The sequence below is a fragment of the Sebastes fasciatus genome, chromosome 16 (assembly GCF_043250625.1).
Source record: "Sebastes fasciatus isolate fSebFas1 chromosome 16, fSebFas1.pri, whole genome shotgun sequence".
Classification (NCBI taxonomy): Eukaryota; Metazoa; Chordata; class Actinopteri; order Perciformes; family Sebastidae; genus Sebastes; species Sebastes fasciatus.
This window is the reverse complement of record NC_133810.1, coordinates 24,213,352-24,235,114: the sequence shown is the minus strand read 5'-3', so window position 1 is coordinate 24,235,114 and position 21,763 is coordinate 24,213,352. Positions and strand designations below refer to the sequence as shown.

General features: G+C 40.8%; 1 protein-coding gene across 2 annotated transcripts in view; it reads left to right on the top strand.

The window, feature by feature from the left end:
• Nucleotides 1-17,987: 17,987 nt before the first annotated feature.
• The window catches only part of gabrb4 (gamma-aminobutyric acid type A receptor subunit beta4), a 66,408-nt gene continuing 62,632 nt past the window's right edge, over nt 17,988-21,763 (top strand). Inside the window, exons 1-2 of one of the 2 annotated variants that reach the window (XM_074610967.1) lie at nt 17,988-19,173; nt 21,325-21,419. In XM_074610967.1, the coding sequence (XP_074467068.1) occupies nt 19,094-19,173; nt 21,325-21,419 (175 nt within the window). In that variant the 5' untranslated portion in view covers nt 17,988-19,093. The remainder of the gene's footprint in view (nt 19,174-21,324; nt 21,420-21,763) is intronic. The other variant, XM_074610966.1, reaches the window with a different exon arrangement.

Here is a 21,763-nt window from a genome sequence, read left to right as displayed (position 1 = left end):
AGGCTAACTGCCTAGTTATAAGTATGCTTGTAAAAAAATCTTACAAATTATTGACTGCTGATTAAGGATTGAACAACATATTGATTGGATAGCATTTTGGTAACCAGTCATCCTGTAAGGTCAGAGGGTTTGGCAGCAAGTGTGAGTCAAGAAAAATTCAATGGGCCTCATGCAAGAACCACTCATACGAACAGATTCGTTCTTTTTTTTTAACATATTTTATTTATGAAGATTTCCCCTTTAATACAAAAAAACAAAAGCAGACAAATAGACATGACAGAATTGAACAAAATAAAACAAAACCAACGAACAAAAAAGTGCAATTCGTCGTATCAATCCGTACGACGAATGAAATATCCACAAGTGGATTCAGGATCAGATAATAGTCCAGAAAGAGTCCATGGAACTAAGACCAAGTGAGGTCAAGGAAGGCCCAAGAGTGTGTTATGTTAGTGGCTTTTACGAGGGATTTAGGAGAACTTGTCGCATTCACCAATTTTTTCTCATATTATAACTTTTCTCTTAGGCACAAACACATTTTACGAGTGGTCAAGACCTGTTTTAGGAGTCATGGTCAATTAGTCTGCTATTATCCAAACCTAAGTTTTTCACTAATGGATTGAATACTTCATTACTTTGAAGCAATTTTGAGTTTGAAAATCCTATATGAATACACTTCATAATTATGTTGACATTATCCTGTTTGACTGGATGATGAGGAATTCTACCAGAAGCCTATTCATATAGCCTAACAATCTCATCATTAATTTAAATTGGCTATGGTATTACACTACAATATCAATATGAACGTCTCAAACTGCAAAACGACTTAAATTACGCACTAATTAAAGGTTAATTTCTCTCTGATATGATAAGGTCAACGGGAAGTTCTTTTTTGGATGTGCGTCAGGCCCATAAACTGTATAAAATATCTTGGAAGAGAGCGCGTCTTTAGACAGCGTGCTGATATATTGGCAGACACAGGTGAATGGGGCAAGACACATAGCCTTATATGGTATCATTGGGACGTTAATTAGGCTAATTTACAATTCTCATTTACGCACAAGTGGCATTCATCATGTTTATGCAGGTCATTTACACAATTTTCTGAATCAAAGAACCTTTATTACCAAGAAGTGAAAGTCAATTGTTCGTTCCATTGCAACATCAGCGCCCATCAGCAAAGCTACGCCTCTGCCATTTTGGACTGAAAGCGACTACCGGACGCCAGTAAAACGTCTGCTTAAAAAGTGCCATACAAAAGTTAAACAAAATTATTTATATTCTATTGTCATATTCTATTGAAATGGCCTGTGTTGAACAATAAAATATTATAAATATGATACGTGTTTTCAGTCCAAAATGGCGGCTGTTGTAAAAAAAAAAAGTGACAGTAAAAACACAATGAAATAGATTAATATAATCAGTTGGGTTTATTAGCAGTTCATATTGTTATGCTGGTATAGATCAGCTAAGGATAGCCAACTAAGCTTTAATAGCGATTACAGTTAACCTGGACCGGTGGCCCCGGGGCTGTCATATTTGTTCAGGACTCTGTCCATTGCTGGCTGAATAGTACTCTTGACTCCATTGCACTCCACAGTGGTGGTTATTGTGGGTCATTATGCATAAGCCATCTGCAACAGTGGCCCACCACTGTCTCTGCTACTCCCTCACCCATTAAATATTATTATATTAAACAGATTCTGGATTACAATGACCATCCAGGGCTCGGTGTTCCTCTCCTGTGACCGACCTTTGGTACAGGTCAGCCAGTAACATAATGTACAATAGCTAGTCTGGAGTGCAACGGCTAAGCTCATTGTTCTGGTTCTGAGTGTGTGGACACAGTAATGTATCTGTCCAGCGGAGTGGCTTAGGTGTTACAAAGGCCTTCCTAAGAAGCATGGGTTCGCCTGCTACCAGACGGTTGGCCTTGGGGGCGGGGGGGCAAATAGTTAGCCTGCCTGGTTTCTGTTGGAGGCTCCAGAGTCTCCGTCTCATCAAACTCTCAGCCAAGGAAGGCTTAACTGCATTCTTGGGAGTGCCCAAGGATGGGTTTAGCTTGCTGGCAAGGTCGGGAAAAACAGGAATAATTGTAATTGAGGATGGAAAATGTTGATGTCTTCTAGCCATCTGTGGAGGTGCACCAATAGAGCAGCCAGCAAGGCCACACGGAAGCACATGAAGGCAGGTTGGACTGTAGACTGAGATGTGATTAATAGCTTCAGCCCTGATAAAAAAAACTGGTTGGAGCCTGTAGCAGAACTGAAGCAACATGATAAAGTTTAATTATTAGGCCCCCGAGATGATATTTGAAATTCTAGTGGATTTTCCCATATACAGCTAGGTATCTATGGGTATATGTACAGCCAGCTGCAGCCCTGAAACATGGGCATTTTGGTATAAACTGGTAGGTGTGTCAACAGAAGTGGACGTATGGACAGAAGTGGGCATGTTAGCAGATCGGCTGGGATTGACTGTTTGGTTTAGGCAAGGGTTTGAAGGTCAGCAGACTGCTGTGTCTGAAGAAATGCTCTGAACCATGACGTGTATTGCACATTACCGTTCCATAAAACCACACAATTACTCCAGTTTTCATTGATTAACATTATGTGACTAAAGTATCTATGCAACAACCATAATGGTTGCCAGGTTGCAACCGTTTTGAGAAATTGGCAACCAATTCTTGGCCTTTGGTTGCCATCAGTGGCAAACCACTTTTTAACATATAAAATATAGGGACAGCAGACAGCAAAACGTGCACCCCAAAATAAATACTTATTAAATATTTGTTGCATTACGATACTACACGAGACAACGCTGCACTTGCGTTGGTGCGTTTACTCGTGTACGCGCAAGCATCTGTTTTAGAGTCACAGTGGCGAAACAAATGTTGTTAGACATGAAAAGTTTGACTAACCCGTCAACATCACAAACAAATGTGCAAATTGATTCAACTGACAAAGAACCAGATGAACCTGAACGAAAAACAAAAGAGGAATTTATGAAGTTGGGTGGCGAGTTATCCCGGCATCTTTGAGCTAGATGGAAAATTATACTGCAAAGCATAAACAACTCCTCAGTAGGTGACATTTACAGAAATAATACAGCAACATTTCTGTCTTAGTGGTATACTCAGGCTGTTAATAGAAGTAAAATAATGCATATATATATACTCTACATATTATATCATCAGGAACATGCAGTACATGTTGCTACCAGTCCGAAATCTGGTACAATACAGGAAGCATTTGACATTTTTGGATGATTTAGGTTTAGGACATGGGAAGCATTGTGTTGTCGGATCATTTAAACTAAATCATTCTTGTAACTGAAATTAGATGACAGTGAAAGGTGATGAGAACCACCAGCATAAAAACTCTAAGGCCCAAAACAAATATAGAAATAAAGAATATGGAGAAAAGTATTTTATTTTTAGGATCTGGTGTGTTGTAGGTTCACCCACTGTGTGTGTGTAGTGCTCTGTTCACGGTGTGATTTCTCATTTAGCACTTAATAGTGTCGACTTTAAATTCACAAAATAATGTTGACGCACACATAGTTAACAGAGGTATCCTTTACATATAATAAATGTACTGACTGCTTCAGTGAAGCAAAAAAAAAAAATGCCAAGACAGCACTTTTCCTTCCAGATGCTACAGACCAGCTGCATAAAAAGAAGTAGATAGCTTTTACGCCCACTGAAATATAAGCCATCAATTTCACTGACATTTCATTTCACTAGAACATTGTCACAGCTTTATTTGAATTCCTCAGCTTTATTAATTCAGCGAACATATATTTTCGTTGGAAAGTAAAATTTATGTTAATTTCAGGATTGTGTGCCACACGTCCGAGATATTTATAATGAAAGAAGGGTGGCGATAACACAGAGGCTCAAGGTCAGCACACAAGCGGAGCGGATTCAAAAGCGAATATCAGGTTAAATAATGGCTGCAATAAATAACGGCTCCACATTACTGTAAAGGGGTAATAAGTAAGATTTTACTGCCCCATCGCACAAAATGACCATAATATATCTGCGGTGGGTTGATAGGATTATTGATCAATGCAAGTGAATCAACACAACTCACCAGGTGCAGAGATTTCCTCTCTATTTTGGAAGTGTTCATTGGAATCTCACGACATTTCCTCCCTCCTGCCTACTTCCATTTTCACCTGCTTCAAGATGGAGGACGGTGTTATGAGCAACCGACCGGCATCACAAGACATTTTGTTCTCAAACCAGAAATAGTGCCTTTCTTCGTGTTACTGTATACTACCTAATCATTATATTTTTTCTTTTGCAACTCCACCTCCTAGGTGGTTCAAGTGTCTCAGAAATAATTGGGAATTCTGAATGTGGCTTTATGTCAGCCCCAACAGCTGGTAGTCGTTATTCTGGAGGTGTGGGTGATGGAGACTTGTGACCCGGGGACATTGGTGAGAACCTCCTGCTTGCAGAAAGACGGTGCGACAAGTCACAGCAACTTCTACAGCTGATTTCCTAATGTAATCAGAGAAGTTTTTTTGTGTCAGTCTGACATCTAAGGCGCTAAATGCTTAGTCATCGCAGTTGTTTCAAGAGTGAGTTTGATGTGTGATCTCCCTTTTTAATGAATACTGAATCTCTGATTGTTACTCTCTCGTGCATTTTCTTTGAGATTTGAAAGTTCCTTTTGATTAAAAAGTTTAACAACAGTAATAGATACAAATTGCACGAGGTGTCAGCTCAGAAAAAAAAACCCTGTACGCTTAATTTTAAAGGGCATTGACAAATAGCGTATTTTGATATTTAATTTGAAGGACATGTTGCAACCTCACGGTGACGACAGGACTTCAAGAAATCACTGCACCTGACCAAGAAATAGTCCCGCACATAACTCTCCCTAAAACTATAATACGTTCCTTCCTTTGTCAGTTTTTGTATGGATTAAACATGCCAGATATAACATATTAATTAGTGAAATTTAGAGGTGTTGATAGGTGGATTTTGTTACCTTCGGACCAGCAGGCAACCTCCGGGTCTGAAAAGTGAAGCCAATGCGGAAGTGCCTTAAACTTGCATTCTTTCTAACAGCCAGCAGGGGGCGACTCCTCTGGTTGCAAAAAGAAGTCAGATTGTATAGAAGTTTATGAGAAAATGAGCCTACTTCTCAGGCATGAAAGTGGTATTGATCTTCTCATCTAACTCTCAGCAAGAAAGTGAACAAGCATATTTCCCAAAATGTCAAGCTATTTTTTTTTATCTATTTCCTTGAGTTAAGTGTGTACCTTTAAACGACCACATGTCTTCAAATTGCGTTTAATTTTTGGGCTCTCTTGTGTAGGAACGCGAGTTCTTATGAGCTGGGTGACATCCTTAGCTTGTGGAGAAACTTAAAAACAAAAGGATATTATACATTGTAGATTTTCAAATTGTAATGCTTATGAAAGAAAAGGTTGACGTCTTGCACACTATCACAGTTTTGTCATGGACCTTCACATTTTATTTTGTCAAAAATCTGTGTTAAATAGAATCGTTGAGATTTTAGACTGAAAAGGCCTACTGTAAGAAATGCTCCTTTAATATCTTACCTGCATGTCACTGCTAAGCCTGGCGTGTAATGTCTGGCTATAAAAAAATAATAGTGTCCATCCATGGCTCATTTAGCAAATAAGATAATATCTCTTCACGCACCTGCCTGACAGAGTCACACAGCCTCCCACTAATTCACTTTATGACTTACTTCTCTGTGCCTGCGTGATAAGCTATGATAGTCACCTAATCTTGTAACTTCTTGGCAGCTGTGAGCTATCTCATCAATTAAAAAACTCCCAGTGGAGGATTGGATCCCGAAAGGAATTGCTAAAAAATTATTATCCAATTATGATCTGCTTACAGCTGTGTAATTATACTTGACCACAGTTCGTCCTGCTGTGTCACAAGGGGATTGCTGAAGTCCATCTTTTTTTTAATTAACCTGGATGAATGTGGCTCAAAAACTTAACAGAATGGGCCGATGTGTCGGTCTGAGCTCAAATTATGAATCAACTGATCCCGTGTGAGCCCCCCCAGCCTGTGACACTCCCTGACTAATTATAGCCGGTGTTTGTTGATTTCTGAAAATAGCTTGAATTCATTTCTGTCAAGCGAATGTTAACACTTGACGGGATCGTATTCATCTGCGCCTGTTTGAATTAATTTTTACGTTTCATTTTGATCGCATTGTCAACAGGGAACAAACGAAAAGCAACATCATAGACTCTTTTAAAGGTGGGTTTAAGCAAATGTCCTTTTTTGCAGGGCAATCTAAAAGGGAACATATAATGAAAGACTCACTTTTTCAGTGCTTGTGCAAAGGGCTGGGATGATGCACCTATCTCCTGATTTGATATTATCACGATACTTGAGTGCCGATTTGATATGTATCATGATTTTTAAGTATTGCGATTCTACAAGTATTGTGAATCGATATAATGATTTATTGCAATTTTTGTTAACCTTTTTAACACTAGACCATGGGGAAAAAGTTGAATCATACACTTCTAGGGACTTTTGATTTGAAAAATATCTAAATTAAAATCTACATTAAAATGTTTGATTTTCAGAGATGTCCTGAAGTCAAATATTTCAGTCATTGTCAGACATTATTTATTAATTTTTTCCAGTAACTCACAAATCAAATAATAGACATTTTTCTCACAAATTTGTGGTATTTTCCTGTTAATTTATAAGGAACATGTCATGTTTTATATTTCTGGTGAATATAATCCAATCAATCTTATTTCCATATATGTATTTTTTATATACAGTTCCCTTTGTTAACCTTATTTTGAAAACTGGACGTAGTCACAGCGTATACTTCAACTAACTTCGCCAAGTCCATATCCCGTCAGCTCTGTTCTCTTTATACATCCATGGTCAGCTCCATCGGGGCCGTTTGAATGTATTTAACATACAGTAAATGTCAGTATATGGGTGCTCTACAGTTGTAGCGTCGACCGATTTGACCACGATGATGAGAGTGATGGCTGGCTTAACCGACGTTACCGCAATACGATAACGTTTCCTGTTGTCCCATAACAGAGTTGGCATGCAGCTTTAGCCGTGATGTCTAGCTCTGCTTTTCCTGGCAATGTGTGAAACCCAATGTGTTTCCATACTTTACTGTATGTGTAGTGTATAACACGTTGGATTTAAAATGTGAGGGTGCAGGTCGTATCAATGCTGACCCTCCACCATTTTGTACTTCCTCATTGCGGCCAGCTGTGGTTTGTTTTGGTTGACGGATACGGAACGGATATGACGTTACTCAAACAACAATAAAAGCAGTAACTTCCTTCTGCCTCCGCATAGACTCCAATGAAGCAATAGTATGAACCTGAAATGGGCATGATTATGTCCCCTTTAACCCAGATTACAATGGACACAATAACTCAAAATAACAAATATGAAAATAATAGAATGAACTGACACAAATGAAAGGCCGTCTTGTCTTCTTACAGCTGCACTACTTTACATGACCACATTGCTTTTTACTTATAAAGCATGAAGAATTGTATGGTTGCCATTTAATATGGAGTATGTACCTAAATAAACCGAGCGTATACTACACACTCTACATCCAGCTTAATGGACAGGACACATGCTGATGGAATGTGGTTCAGTTCCAGGGAGAATTCCCTGCTCTTATTTCTGATTGGAGGAGGAGAAAAAAAACAAGTGAATGAGAACCTTTTAGTCCGAAATGGACGGAAAGCCACGATTTCTGCAAGTCACAAAAAAAAGTGTTTTAATGTTTTCTGCTTGCCCTGTTTATTTATCTTTTTTCTCTTTGTTTGTCTGTTTACTGAACACTCCATCCACGCTGTGTGCTTTCTGCATCTACAGCTCCTTGCATCACTATGCTAACTCCTCTTTATGGGCCTAAAAGCTTTTCGATGCACCTCAAAATATTTATGAATCTAAATACAGTTATTTTGCTTCAGCAACTGAGTGCCGGCAGTGAATGCTGCAGAAACCGACCTATAGAGTCATATTTGCAGACTCAAGCATAAAAGTCCATTTGGGCCGAGAACTATTGACTCGCTATTGGGAGGATGGCTAATGGCACTGAAAGACCATGTTTTTGTGCGGGGAATGGATTAGGTTATCCCACCAGCTCACGGTGTACTGTGCCACCTATTTTGAAAGGATTGTATAATCTTAAGGGACGAATAATTATTGCATGTACATGTGCACAATGTGTGTGCGTGTGCAGCCATGCGTGGTTTTGTATATTTGTAAATTTTTTATATTTGAGAGCGTAATAAGCATCACGGCCCTCAATCCATCCTTCGTTCTCGGCTCAACCGCGAGGCACATTGCCTTAGGTCTGTTTCATATTGTGAATTAATTATTCTCTGCTGGAATTGTGTTAGAGCGTGCGTACGTGTGTGTGCGCGCACACGTGTGTTTTAGTGGCTGTGTGCGTGCACTTTGTTATTGCAAAGGAAATGACAGAGCATGGTATTATTTCCCATCTACCACATCCAGACCTCATATTTTTGAATGCATTAACTCCGTGGCTATTGCAAATGCATCTCCAATGCCAATCACATTCCTTTTGAATTTCAAAGATGGAGAGAGAGAAAGAGTGATGGAGGAGGACCGGGGGGGCGAGGGTGCAAGGTGGCTACTCCTCACTCCTTTGTGGCTCCGTGCTTGTTAAAAAAAAAAAAAAAAAAAAATCTTAAATGCAGCTATGTGCACTGGAAAGCCTCTGCTTGCTGAATTTTAAAATACCTTTGGCACCATTGTTTTTTTTTTCTCCCTCCTGTGTGTATACAAGCTGCAAGCAGTCACGCAGCTGTTTCCATGGCAATATCTATCTGTGTGAGGAATTCATTAACCCTTTCTCGCAGGAGTTCCGTGCAGAAATCCCATGTAGAATACAGATAGGGAAAAGAGGAAGGGATGCTACCGTGCTATTTTTGACGGAATACTACTATTTATGAAATGCTACATATTTTTGGTGTGTAGTGGTGAATCCGTGTGTTTGCTCTGGTGTTGACATTCATTGTTTCTGTGTTATGGAGACGACTGAAGGGCTGTTGCGTCAGGCTTTGACATTTTAATTTAAGGACACAAAATTGAAATGAGGACACTTTGAATGCAAATAAGGGAATTACATGAGTTACCCTTTTGCCAGAGGAATAAGAAAAATTACCAAATGGAGCCTCTACAGCTTTAAGGGAGAAATATATTGATGCTGTGTTTGATAAAAGATAACTCAATGGCATGCTGAAACCCACCCAGCTGAAAGACAAGTGTAATATAAAAGATACATGGCGTATAAAAAAACGACGAGGAATCAATGACAAACACATGTACCTACTCACACATGCAAAGACAAACAAGCACACTAACATACGCTCGCTCTCAAGAGGGAGAAGAGAGGTAACGCCGTTACCGACTAAAGACTTTGCCCAACGACGTATGCATCACAGATGCGCTGCTTTGATATTGATAAACCATTGAGAAGATTAACCTCACATCAGACCTTTACAAACACTTAATTCATTATTTTGATTGTATCGATAAAAGGCCACAAGGGTCCGGTTAAATATGCGCCCCCCCCCCCAATGTTCCATAAATGAAACACACTGAGAGTTTCAAAGGGACATGGGTGAGGTATGGGACGGAATTACAGATTAGTATTAGTGTTTGTCCTCCATCAATAGCTATTTAGCATCAAGTGTTGCGCCTCGCCCATGCAAATTTTTCGGAGCCATGTGACTGTTTGAGATGTGCACTCCTCCGGTGGAGGGGACACATGAGTGTTTCAGGTCAGTTAGTTGAGTGGCGCCTGCAGGGGGGCGAGCCCTTCGTTTTCTCAGGTAGACTGTGTGTTAAACCTGCAGTAAGCTGAATAAAACTCCATAATAACCTTTTTGCATATTATAATTCAAGTGTTCTGAGAGAAAACTAGACTTCTGCTCCTCTTCATGGCTCTGTTTTCAGGCTTTAAAAAATCAATCACGGGTCATTTCAAAGAGAGAGCGTTCCTATTGGCTGTTCATTCAATGGAGGCAGCTGTCAATCACTCGCAAACTTCGATCAAACGGTCAAACTAGGCAGCGCTGATCAAACATGAATCAATATTCTTTTACTGTAATGCCTATTTCTCGCCTCAAATATTTTCAGAAACATCTTGTAGTTTACTGTTTAGCTTTAAAATGACAAAGTTTGTTCCAGCTGGTGGGCGGTGCTTGGTATTTCCTCAGCTGATTTCAACATGGCTGCCAGGTCAAAAACTCTCATTTTACAGCTAAACAGTACACTACAAGATGTTTCTGAAAGCATTTGAGGTGAGAAATAGGCATTGTAGTGATTCATATTTGATCAGCGCTGCCTAGTCTGACCGTTTGATCGCGAGTGATTGACAGCTGCACATAGACGTCAGGCTCCAGCTCGGCTCTGATTGGTTGTTTTCCTCCGGTCTGTGAAATCTTGCAGATGCCATTAGGAACACCGGAGAACACAGAGGCACATGATTCTTTTCAGATTACCTGTCTCATGCACTACTGTCAGGACATAGTGACCGTTTTATAAAAATAACTTTTTTTAATCATATTTGCTCCAATTCTACCCACTGCTGCTTTAAGCTGGCTGTGGACACACATTACATGTAATTGCACAAAATACAAAGAGGTTGGTGTGACACATCTAACCTTTGCTCTGTCTGATTAGTATTGTTCAGACCCCCCTGAGGACAAGCACCTCATGCCATCATTATTGATCATTTTTAAAATATGTATTACATTTTCCCTGCCTTTCTTCAAGGGCCACCACTTCCTTGTTTACGGTCAATCAGGAGAACATGTTCGTGAATTCCCAATTATGTTCGAACATTGGTACACTGCTGTGAGCAATTTAACGTCGGAGTTGAACAATCGAGCATGAAACCAATTATGTTGAAGCTGAATGTCTGTCATTTTTATGACCATGTTTAAAGGTACAGTGTGTAGGATTTGGCGGCCTCTAGCGGTGTGGTTGCAGATTGCAACCAACTGAGTACCCCTCCGCTCACTCCTCCATTTCCAAGACTGCGGTTACGTGAGCCGCAGAGTGCAAAACCGTGGTAACGCCATTCGCCTTGCTCAGAGGCCATCCATACCATAATAACACTACTATAGGAGCAACAGAGGTCAGACGGCGGCTGGCGGTACCACGCTTTTACCCTCTGCAGCTCACGTTACCACAGTTTCATTAGCGTGTCGGAGAACTATGGTGGCCTTCAGGTAATGTAAAAATGCAAAAAGCTCTCTTTAGAGCCAGTGTTTGGTTTGTCCATTCTGGGCTACTGTAGAAACTTGGCGGAGCAACATGGCGCACTTCCGCTCCCTATGTAGATATGAAGGGCTCATTCTAAGCTAACGGAAAACATGATTCTTAGTTTGAATGAAAACAAAGTTATGAATATTGTATTACATTTCTGTTAATAGATCCCCTGAAATATTACACACTGTTCCTTTAATAATCACGAGTGGATGTCATTCAGTCTGTGGTCATAAATCATATACAGGATTTCCATCTGCCATCCTGTGGTACACCCCATACAGTATAATGATCAATAGTGGATATTATTCATGTGATGCATCAGTCTGGCTTGTTTACATGATTTCCTGCAGAAACCTGAGATGGACAAAGCGGAAGCATTAGCATGCATTTTCCTCCTCTCTTGTGTGCTTTCTACGGTTCGAGTGTAAACAGCGCTCCTCACAAGTATTTGGAACATTGTGGTGCAGTTCAGCCTCGACGAGCAACGCGCTGCACTTTGATTGGGCTTTCTGCGGTAGCATAGCAACAATTGCCTGGTAGCCTGCTTCGAGGTGGTGCTTCAGAGCCGCGTGCCGTGTGTTTTCAAAGCCTCCAATCTCGTCACTGCGGTCAATGAATGGCGTGATGTACATTGAAGTCGAACATTCATTTTCTCAAAGCTTGTCAGGTGCACTGTTACACGGTGGAGAGGGAGGTGAGCTCTTGCAGTGCTGATTTGACCTGCTAGGATGATCACAGTGTTAGATTCCATGTTGAATAGTGGATAATCATGAGGTTTGGTCATACAGTACATACATACAGTACCTCTATACAGATTAAAGCTGATTCACCTGCCGTTTAACTCCTATTTACAGAACCTGGCACAGTGTTTGCAGTCAGTTAATCAGGTCATGAGTCAGGAGGTCAACTAAGCTCCCAATTTCAGTGGGGTTTTAACTTGTGTTTGGCCGTGGCAACCGACAGAACTGAAAACACCTGTGGATCATAGATACAGGAGCTGCCATCTTGAGATTTTTACATCATTTGGAGCCAGAGTCTGCACATTAGTGACCTTTTTATGGCATCAAATAACTAATTAATACCAAACTTATCAGAAAAATTATCACTTGAACATACATCACTGTGATAAGAACTACCTAAAATGACAGAAACCATCTTTATTTGATGTACTTTAACTTTTTAGTTTGGCCCATGTCCCATCGTCTAACATGGAGGGCGCAAGCTTTATGACCTATACTGCAGCCAGCCACCAGGGGGTGATAAAGATGTTTTGGCTTCACTTTTGAGGAGCTGTCATGTCTTCCATCTCCAGGACAGTTTGCTGTAATTGTCGTGGTGAAGTCACATCGCCCACGCCTCCATCTAGAGGGGCGTGTCCAGGTAGTGGCCTGAAATCTGATTGGCCAACCCAGGTGCCACCCCATTATCCTTAACTGTAATTGGTTATCTGCCCAGTCAGAGGCGGGACCTTAGTTGGAACCAACTATATGACGAGAAAACTGGTTTAAAGGTGCAATCAGTGGGCAACCTTTGGGTCTGAAAAGTGCCTTAAACTCGCATTCTTTCTAATAGCCAGCAGGGGCCGACTCCTCTGGTTGCAAAAAGAAGGCTGATTGTATAGAAGTCTATGAGAAAATTAATCTACCTCTCTCTTGATTTATTTCCTCAGTAAACATTGTAAACATTAGTTTATAGTTTCAGTCGCTAGTTTCAAAGTCTTCTTCAATACAGCATGATGTTATTTAGTAAATTATGGTCCCATTTAGAGTCAAATATACCATAAAGCAGGGTATGCTTTAGGGCGTGGCTACCTTGTGATTGACAGGTTGCTACCACGGCATTGTCCGGTCTGGGAATTGTCCGCTTTTTCGTCTTAGAACTTTAACCCTTTCACAGTGTGTTTTCAGTTCATGACAGTTAATTGTAACATGTTAGTCGCCTAAAAATGTCTTATTCAGCGTTCGGTTGTACTTCTGGTTGCAAAAAAACAAGATGGCGACGGCCAAAATGCCGACGGCCAAAATGCTGAACTTGAGGCTTCAACACGGCAGTCCGTAAAACCAATGGGTTTGGTGACTATATCCACTTCTTATATTGAGTTCACATAATCAGTCTAAAACCTGAGAGGTAACAATTGGCCGGAGTAGCCCCTAGCCTGCCAAAAGCCCAGATTAAGAATTTGGTTTGATTTCGAGCCGAGCAGATAAAGTATGTAAGATTTATATTAAATTTGTATGTGATTGGTAGGTCTATTTATCTTTTAAATTACAAATTTAAACACAGGAATGTAAGAAACGGTAATGTAATTATAATAGATGTGAGTGGGCCCAGTCAAAACAAGTCTGATCTAGTCTAATCCAGGTAAGTCAAGGCTTGGTAACACAATACAGTAAAGACACAGGTCATCAAGTTCAGACTTGACTCAGGCCAATATTGCAGTCTCTGTCTCTCCAGAGAGGTCTCCTATTCTGCTTTAACAAACCAAGGGGAGACAGCTGTGATACCAGATTTGATTCAACCAGTAAAGGAGAGCCATCTCACACTGAGATTGACCAAACATGACCTAGAGCTGTCATTTCACCTCACAGTTACAGATTGCGTTGCCTTAAATGAAACGTAACTTTTTCATGAGAAGCCTAGATTGTATTCTCTAATCAAAGGGAGTACACACAGTCCCACAACACATTAAGCAAACCCTCATTAAGTCAGCCCCTTTTATAAAACACATATATTCACTTATGTCACACACTGTTGGTGAAGTTGCGTGAAGAAAGGATGAGACATCTCCGAACACGTCAGTTAAATATATCATCCGTTACTTTAGTCGATTGGGGTGGTTGACAGATATGAACAGCAAGAGGAACAGGGAGTGACTGGAAGGCACCAATGCATTAACCATGTGATACTATTTATATCGTAGGAGCATGGGGTGACCCAGTAACTCACATGTGTTATGCAACATATGAATGGAGCAAAAAAAGAGCATGGTACATCTCAGGGGCTTGGATCTCCTTGTCAGAGATGCCAATTAAAGTTAATTGCAGTAATCAGGGAATGTTGTGAATGGAAGCACTATTGTGAGCGAGGTCAACTATGGCGGAAAACACCGACTGAGCATGCCCAGAGATCGAAGGGATCCATCTAGCATGGTGCCACTAACTCCACTGTAATGACACTATTCTGGCTCTCACTATCATAACCAATGGGAGATGGCCTGTATTCTAAGAATATATATATTTGACAAGTCTGCCTTTTCAGCAATTATCCAGCACACAATTACTGTTGCCTTGGCACCTATGCATGAATAGACTGATTAAAAAAAAAACGAGAGTACGTCAAGCTAGTTTATTCTCAAATTGCCTGGTGAATAATTTGCATTTAAATCACTGAATCCCATTTTGAAAACCAGACTGGTACTAGTTAAGTATCTACCATGGACTCAAAGGTGAAAGCCCACTGAATTACTAGTTTTGCACGGTTACAAATGGACAGTATTTCTCTCCATTTAGGGATTGTATGAAAATTGTTGGAGGGGTGTTTCACTTCTTAAAAAAACAAGACACTCTCCATCGTTATTAATATTTCTTTGGATCCTCCTTTTGACTTAGAAAAAGATTCAACATCCTCCCCTATAATTTCTCCAGTGTAATATTTTTGCTTTATCCATTAGTAGAACAGTTTGGGTTGTGTTGAAGCGGCATTATATTAAAGGTTAGATAATATAATGCTTTATTATCATTAATGCAGAATAAGGTGAAGGTGACTGTTGGCTAGTGAAAAAAGGTCTCACTCTATAGAGAGATAATCTTCAATCCCTACTAACGCTAAAGATCCACATCTATTATTGGTCGGACTAGCTACTAGAAAATAAAGCCCTGATACTGAGGAGTGATTGTTGTCCCTGTATATGGCAAAATGCAACTTTATTATCCATTGAGCCCACAAAAGGCTGTTGTTGATGTCAACTATTTTGATGATTTGATCTATTCAATCTTTTTTTTTACAGCAAATCCCACAAGAAAAGGATGACATAAAATGTAAATCTGGGGCATGGAAAAATTAAAGACCCTCTCTTGCTCTCCCAAAAAAAATTCACATCACTCTCCTTTTAGCTTTTTTTTTTTTTTTTTTTCTCGATGTGAGGACAATTATTAGTTCATTCAATATTACAAATTCAAAATTTTGTGTAGATCACTTAAGATTATTTCCTTAGAGGTTGTAGACAAGATACTGTGCTGTCTCTGAAGGCCCCTTTAAAATCAGATTATAACTTTAGACTAACACTCGACAAGCACAAAGAAGACCAGTTTGCAGGCAAACTATTTTGCACAAATAGTCTTTAAAGAACTCAACTGATTTAGTTGTACTAAAAAATCTTAAAGGTGCAGTGTGGAGAATTTGGTGGCATCTAGCGGTGAGTTTGCAGATTGCAATCAACTGAAACTTCTGTGTGCCAAGCGTGAAGGAGAACTACGGTGGCCGATGCGAAAACGTGAATGACCCTATCCAGAGTCAGTGTTTGGTTTGTCCATTCTGGGCTACTGTAGAAACGTGACGGCCGGCTCCGTGAAGAGGATTCGCTCCCTCAACACGTTCTCATCCCAACTCGTCACATACCAACACTGTGTCCCGCCCTTTGCCGTCACTTTATTTTCGGCATCAAAACCACTATAGTTACCCTCTTTACCCCAATTTAGGTTTAGGCAACAAAGCCACTACAGTTAGGTTTAGGAAAAAATACATGGTTGGGCTTAAAACTACTGCGATTGTACAGTGAAGATGACACTGAAAGTTATGAACATGGGACACGAACGAACAGCTGATTGTAAAGTGACGCACGGGACACAAATGGCGGTCTCCTGGATGAAAGCCCTGTGTTTGTTGGACCCATCCACCTCCCCTCCCGCTCGCCTGGTGTGTCACTTTCGCTCTTTAAACTACATCACTACACTTTCGGCACACTTTCTTGGAGCGTTCACTCTTGCCGCCGATGGGTTTATATTATAGTTAATAGAACTCCCGGTGCGTTTCATACCGGCGCAAAGGGTGCCGCGTGCGGCGGTACCGAACGCCAACTGCCGTGACAAAGTCTCTGTATTTAACGCCCTGGGAATGAGAACGGGCTCTCTTGATATGTAGACATAAACGGCTCATTCTTAGCTAACGAAAACAAAACAATTCTTAGTTTCAGGTGATACACTAGTGAGAACATAGTGATTAATATCATATTCCATTTCTGCCAACAGATCCCACGAAATGTTACACACTGTTCCTTTAATTCTAAGTCCACTAAATGGCTTTTTCCAAAGCTTTAACCGCATGTCATGGTCTTCTTCGGCTAGTAAGTTTTTTTGTTTTTGTTTTTTGTCAAACAATTAATGTCACAACTGAACTTTCACACTCAATTTATAGTTTCTAACATTTTGCCACAGACTTACAGCCATCAAACTATGACAGTATTGTATTCACTGCTGTGATGCAACAAGTGTAAACTGTGAAAGCCAGTCTGTCAGTCTTGCAGATCATGCTATGCTAATTGGTCACCCTTGGGTGCCAGGTCATGGTCAGTCATTCGGTGGTATTGCTCTTTGATGTACAGTAATTGCAATGCCATTTCATTTTTAAAAATTACGTCAGTCTCATGATCAGAGGATTGAGTAGTCCAGTTTATAGGCCATGTCTCCTCTAAACCTCGAGCACAGAAAGAACTAAATGTAGAATTATTCTACTTTTTGTGTTTAACGTTGACACTGAAATAAGGGTGACATTATTGTCCAAACCATAAAACATCACTATAACTGTAATTTTTCCTTCTTTGCCAATTCATATCCTTTTTTCTTCTCAGTGCTGTGACATCACCTATATGGGAGGGACAAACTGCATTTTTTTCCTGTATGGAAGACAGCAGAGAATATGCAAAAGCAACAAATACCTGTTGAGTATTAACATGTTTGAGGCTATGGACTGGATTGATTCATCACAGTGGCCCTGACAGAGATGGTGATGAGGATGATGATGAGGAGTCGGACAATGATGATGGAGCAAAAGTAGTGCGATATCCCTGACATGCCACATTTCTTTTACATGTATTACTGTAGGCTAAATGGCGCCCCCCCCCAACCACCACCACCACCTCCCTATCATAACAGAAATGGCTCCATGCTACATCAGTTTGCTGTATCTGCTTTTGTCCCACTGACACCCCAGCGGTGGTGACAGCATCGGGTCTACTCCTTTAAATGAGCCTTTGCTGCATAGCCTTCGAATCACCACCACAACTGCATCAGTGCTGGCTGGGGTTGCTTAGCAACTGGACAGCACAGAGATCCCTGAAGAAAACCTCCTCCTCCTCCTCTGTATAAAAAACACAAGCTCGTGTGTGTGTGATTCTCGAATTGTGAAGTGCGCGTTAGCCAAATTTCCAGCAAAAGGAAATGTTTATGTCTCACATCTCCAAAAAAAAAAAAAAAAAAAAAGAGCGACTCCTGGTGCGTAATAAGGAATATGAAATAAATAAATAAATACAATATAATAATAAAAAAAAATATTGCGCGTGTTCATGTGTGGGTGCGTGTGTTTTTTTTTTTTTTTTTTGGCAAAGTGGAATAAAATGCATGAAAACGCACGGGCACACACACTCCCAGCATCCTAATGGGTTTCAGAGAGAATAGACAGCGCATGAACAGGCTGTCGCTAAGGAATTCACCTTAGGTGTCTTCTTCTTCCTCTTCTCCCCCCCCCCCCCCCCCCCACCCCTCCAGTAGGATAGGACATCATTTTAATTTCAACTAAAAAAAAAAAAAAGAAGACATCCTCATCATGTCTCATCGGACTGTTGCATGTCTGTCATGTGCTCAGTGTTTGGAGGAGAAGCAGAGCGCACCAACATTAACGTGTTGAAACGCCATTTACCGTCGGACAGCGGAGGCAAGTGGACTTTTTCTCCAAATAGCATCTGTGTGAGATGATACCGTGATATGCATTGGCGTATATAAGGGGCCATCCATATTTTCTCGGCATCTAATTTTTTTTTCTTCCAACCAGAGGAGTGATATAGCCTGCTCTGACGTCTGCATCAGATATTACCCAGTGCTTTTTCAATGTGCATTTTCCCCTCAGTGACTTTGCGCTGATCTACATCATCATCAGCAGCAGCAGCAGCAACGGGGGGGACTAAAAAAAAAAAAAAAAAAAACAGGGAATGAAGATTTTCTTTTTTTTTTGGAAACCCACCGCTCCCCTTCTTCAGACGATTTTTTTCCCAGCTCAAACAAATATCTTTTAACAACATCATCGCGGCTGGTGTGGAGTGTGGAGTAGTCTGGAGCCGGAGCATCGCTGGAACCATGCCTCTTCTGCAGATTTGGACTGGGAAATTTCATCCGCCGATTTGAGCGTCGAGAGGCTGCCGCTCACTCATTCATGCCAGTGTTTGTTTTTTTAAGAGGAAGAATACTTGTCATCACTTTTAAAAGTATTGTGTATGCTGTTTTTTGAGCAAGATGTCTGATCTTCTGGTGTTGGTCGAGGGGCTCTGTGACCTGCACGGATTTCCATAGCCGGGCAAAACAGCAGGGAGCCACAATTACCACATTCTTTTTTTATTATTTTTAAAAATTTTAATGAAGACACATCGCATGTAGGTGTAGTTTATTCCACCTGTTTTTTTTTAATAAAAAAAAAAAAAGGCAATTATTTTTTTTTGTTAATTGCCACTTTTTACTTTTCCTGGAGGACCACTGGACTGGTTGGATTATAGAAACTATATCTAAGGATTTTGTGGAGATGTTGGGTCGTCAAGAAGATAAATTATGTGGAATTTTCTCTGCTCTGACGGCTTTGTCCTTCTTCTGCTTTGCTCAAAGGTGAGAAAAGAAACAAATAATCAAATAATAATAAATAATAATAATAAAAAAAAAACTCTCACACCAACAGGCTGTGATTATCGCTCAATAAAAGGCTGAGATGTGGCAAATCGCATTAAACGTGGTACCCGGGCCTCCTTATTAAGAGGCATTGCTGCCGATATCTGCTCTATTAGACGGAGCTGTTGCGCGCGCGAGCGTAAAAACATGCGCGTGCACGGCATCGAGCCCTATTGTGAAACGTAACCTACTCCCGATATCAAAATGGGATGGAGGGGGGGTATACATATTGGAAAGGGCGACTTCCAGTCTGAAAAAGGACAGCCCTCACCTCACTGTAATGATTAGCTGATAGGATCGATCGATTGATTACTCCAGGGTTAAGCAGCCAGATGTATAGAGTCTCCACTGCTGCTGGCTGGAGGAGCAACACTGTGTCTGAAAGCCCACTCATTGCATTCATCTCAATAAACGCACACTATAATATTCCTATTCGCATAATCTTTCTTAATTGCCCATTTATTATTGATTCGAACCAAAATCGATTTCAAATCGAAAAAAAAAAATCATCCCAGCAGCAGGTCATCATCATCTTGCTGTTGCTTCCCCCCAGACAGGATGGCAGGGTGTGAGATTTAACGTTTCAATAACATGTTTACAGTATGAATTAGTGCACATCAGGCCTTCATGAGCATCATCACATGCAGTTCCAATCTCCAGATCAATTCCTTTATTGTTTTAAAGGCTCCATATCACCTCATGGCCTCCTTATTGGCTGCAGTAACCTGAGATTTAGGTGCTCATTGAGAACTGGCTTGCACTATTTTTTTCCATTTTGATCCCTTTATATTATAAATAATAACAAACGAAAGGGGCGTATGTGTCTCAGGTTGTCATAGATATCCCCCTCATAACGATGCACTCAGGTGTCAAACCCACAAGCCCTGTAAGCGGCCAGCTTGATGAACAGCTGCACTACCTATGAGCTAATTGAACAGTGCTTCCCTGACTGAGCCCAGGGCTATAGTGCTCCTATCAGGGGAGCAATTTTAACCCACTTCCTCCCTTAGTCTTCCCCCAACCCACCCTATACGCTCATTCCACACCCTCCCAGTAACAAGGAACCTCAGCTGGAGAGCCGGTCTCGGTCAGGTGATGCAGGTCATGGCACCAATGTTATAAATGTCAGTCAGACTAGTGCGGACTATCTGCTCTCCTCCTGGGGATGTAGTCTGTCTCCAGTCCAGGCTCAGACCGACGAAGCCTCTGACAGCATGATGGGAGGCCGTGTTATAACACTGAGCTTATTTAAATACCACGAATGAGACTGGGCTCCTACCTAAAAAAATATGACATTGTTACTTTAAAAGCCACTTTTTTGCATCAATAAAATGCTCGACAGGTGTATCATCATCCCAGCCCCTCAACTGTTTAGATGAATTTACTGCAGGTGTGGTTACAAGGGGGGAAATGCATACACAAGACACATTTCTTAACCTTCTCTCCATGACAACACAATAGTCAGCATGCTTTTAATATGTGTCTGACAACTGTTTCAAATGTTTCATGTGCATATCAGTAATTCAGACTTCTGTAAAGTGCCTTATTTCAGATATATAACAACAAAAGACCATAACAATACCAGGAACTAAAGGCAAAACGAGACAAAAAAAGAGAGACAAGCAAACACACAAAAACGTTAATAATAAAAAATTACAAATAAATCCACATACAACGCCCTGATTTGTCTGACAACTGACTGCAACATACAGAAAAAAATACATCTACCAGCAAAAAATGTGTTGCAGTGTGAATGTTTATTCTTACTAGTGACAGCCCAGAATGCGAAATTTCAACTGAAGTTCACTAAAATTGTGATTGAAATAGACAAAATGTGAAGAAATTTGAACGCATGGATGAATTTGTGATGTTTAATGCAGCCTCTTTCCCTTTTGTCAAAGCCTCACCACGTTGACGTACCTCCTCCAAGGTGGCGTTCATGTCATTAATGTTGAGAACAGAGTGCAGTGACCATTTATCGTACAGTACTCTAGGTGTGCTGTGGAGAAACAAAATGTCCATGACAAAAGTATTAGACCATCTGTTTTTGCTGCTTAAAATGGCTCTAACAATTGTGATTTGTGCCCTCAGCTCTTCCACTGGAAGCACCGGAATGTCTGTGGCCAAGGCCACCGTGGACAAGTTGCTGAAGGGATATGACATCCGTTTAAGGCCTGATTTTGGAGGTACGTGTTGCGGCCACATCTGTTTTTGGGGGGGGTTTCTCGAGGGTATGAACGTGTGTGCAGAGTGATGTTCACGAGTCACTCCTCCTGAAATCTGTCGAAGAGTGGGCCCCGTGGCAAAATATAGGCAACGGCTTTTATGTGACTGCTACCATGTCATTACTATGCATCTATTCACATATATCGAAGATGGCTGCTCCTCGAGAAGTAGGGCACACACACGGAGAAGAGCAGACAGACAGACAGACCAGGGATATAGTGAATGTATTGATTTTTAATAATTTCCGATTGGAGGTGTTTTTTTATGGCGTCTTTGTGTTTCACATTCTGAGCGTTTGATTTGC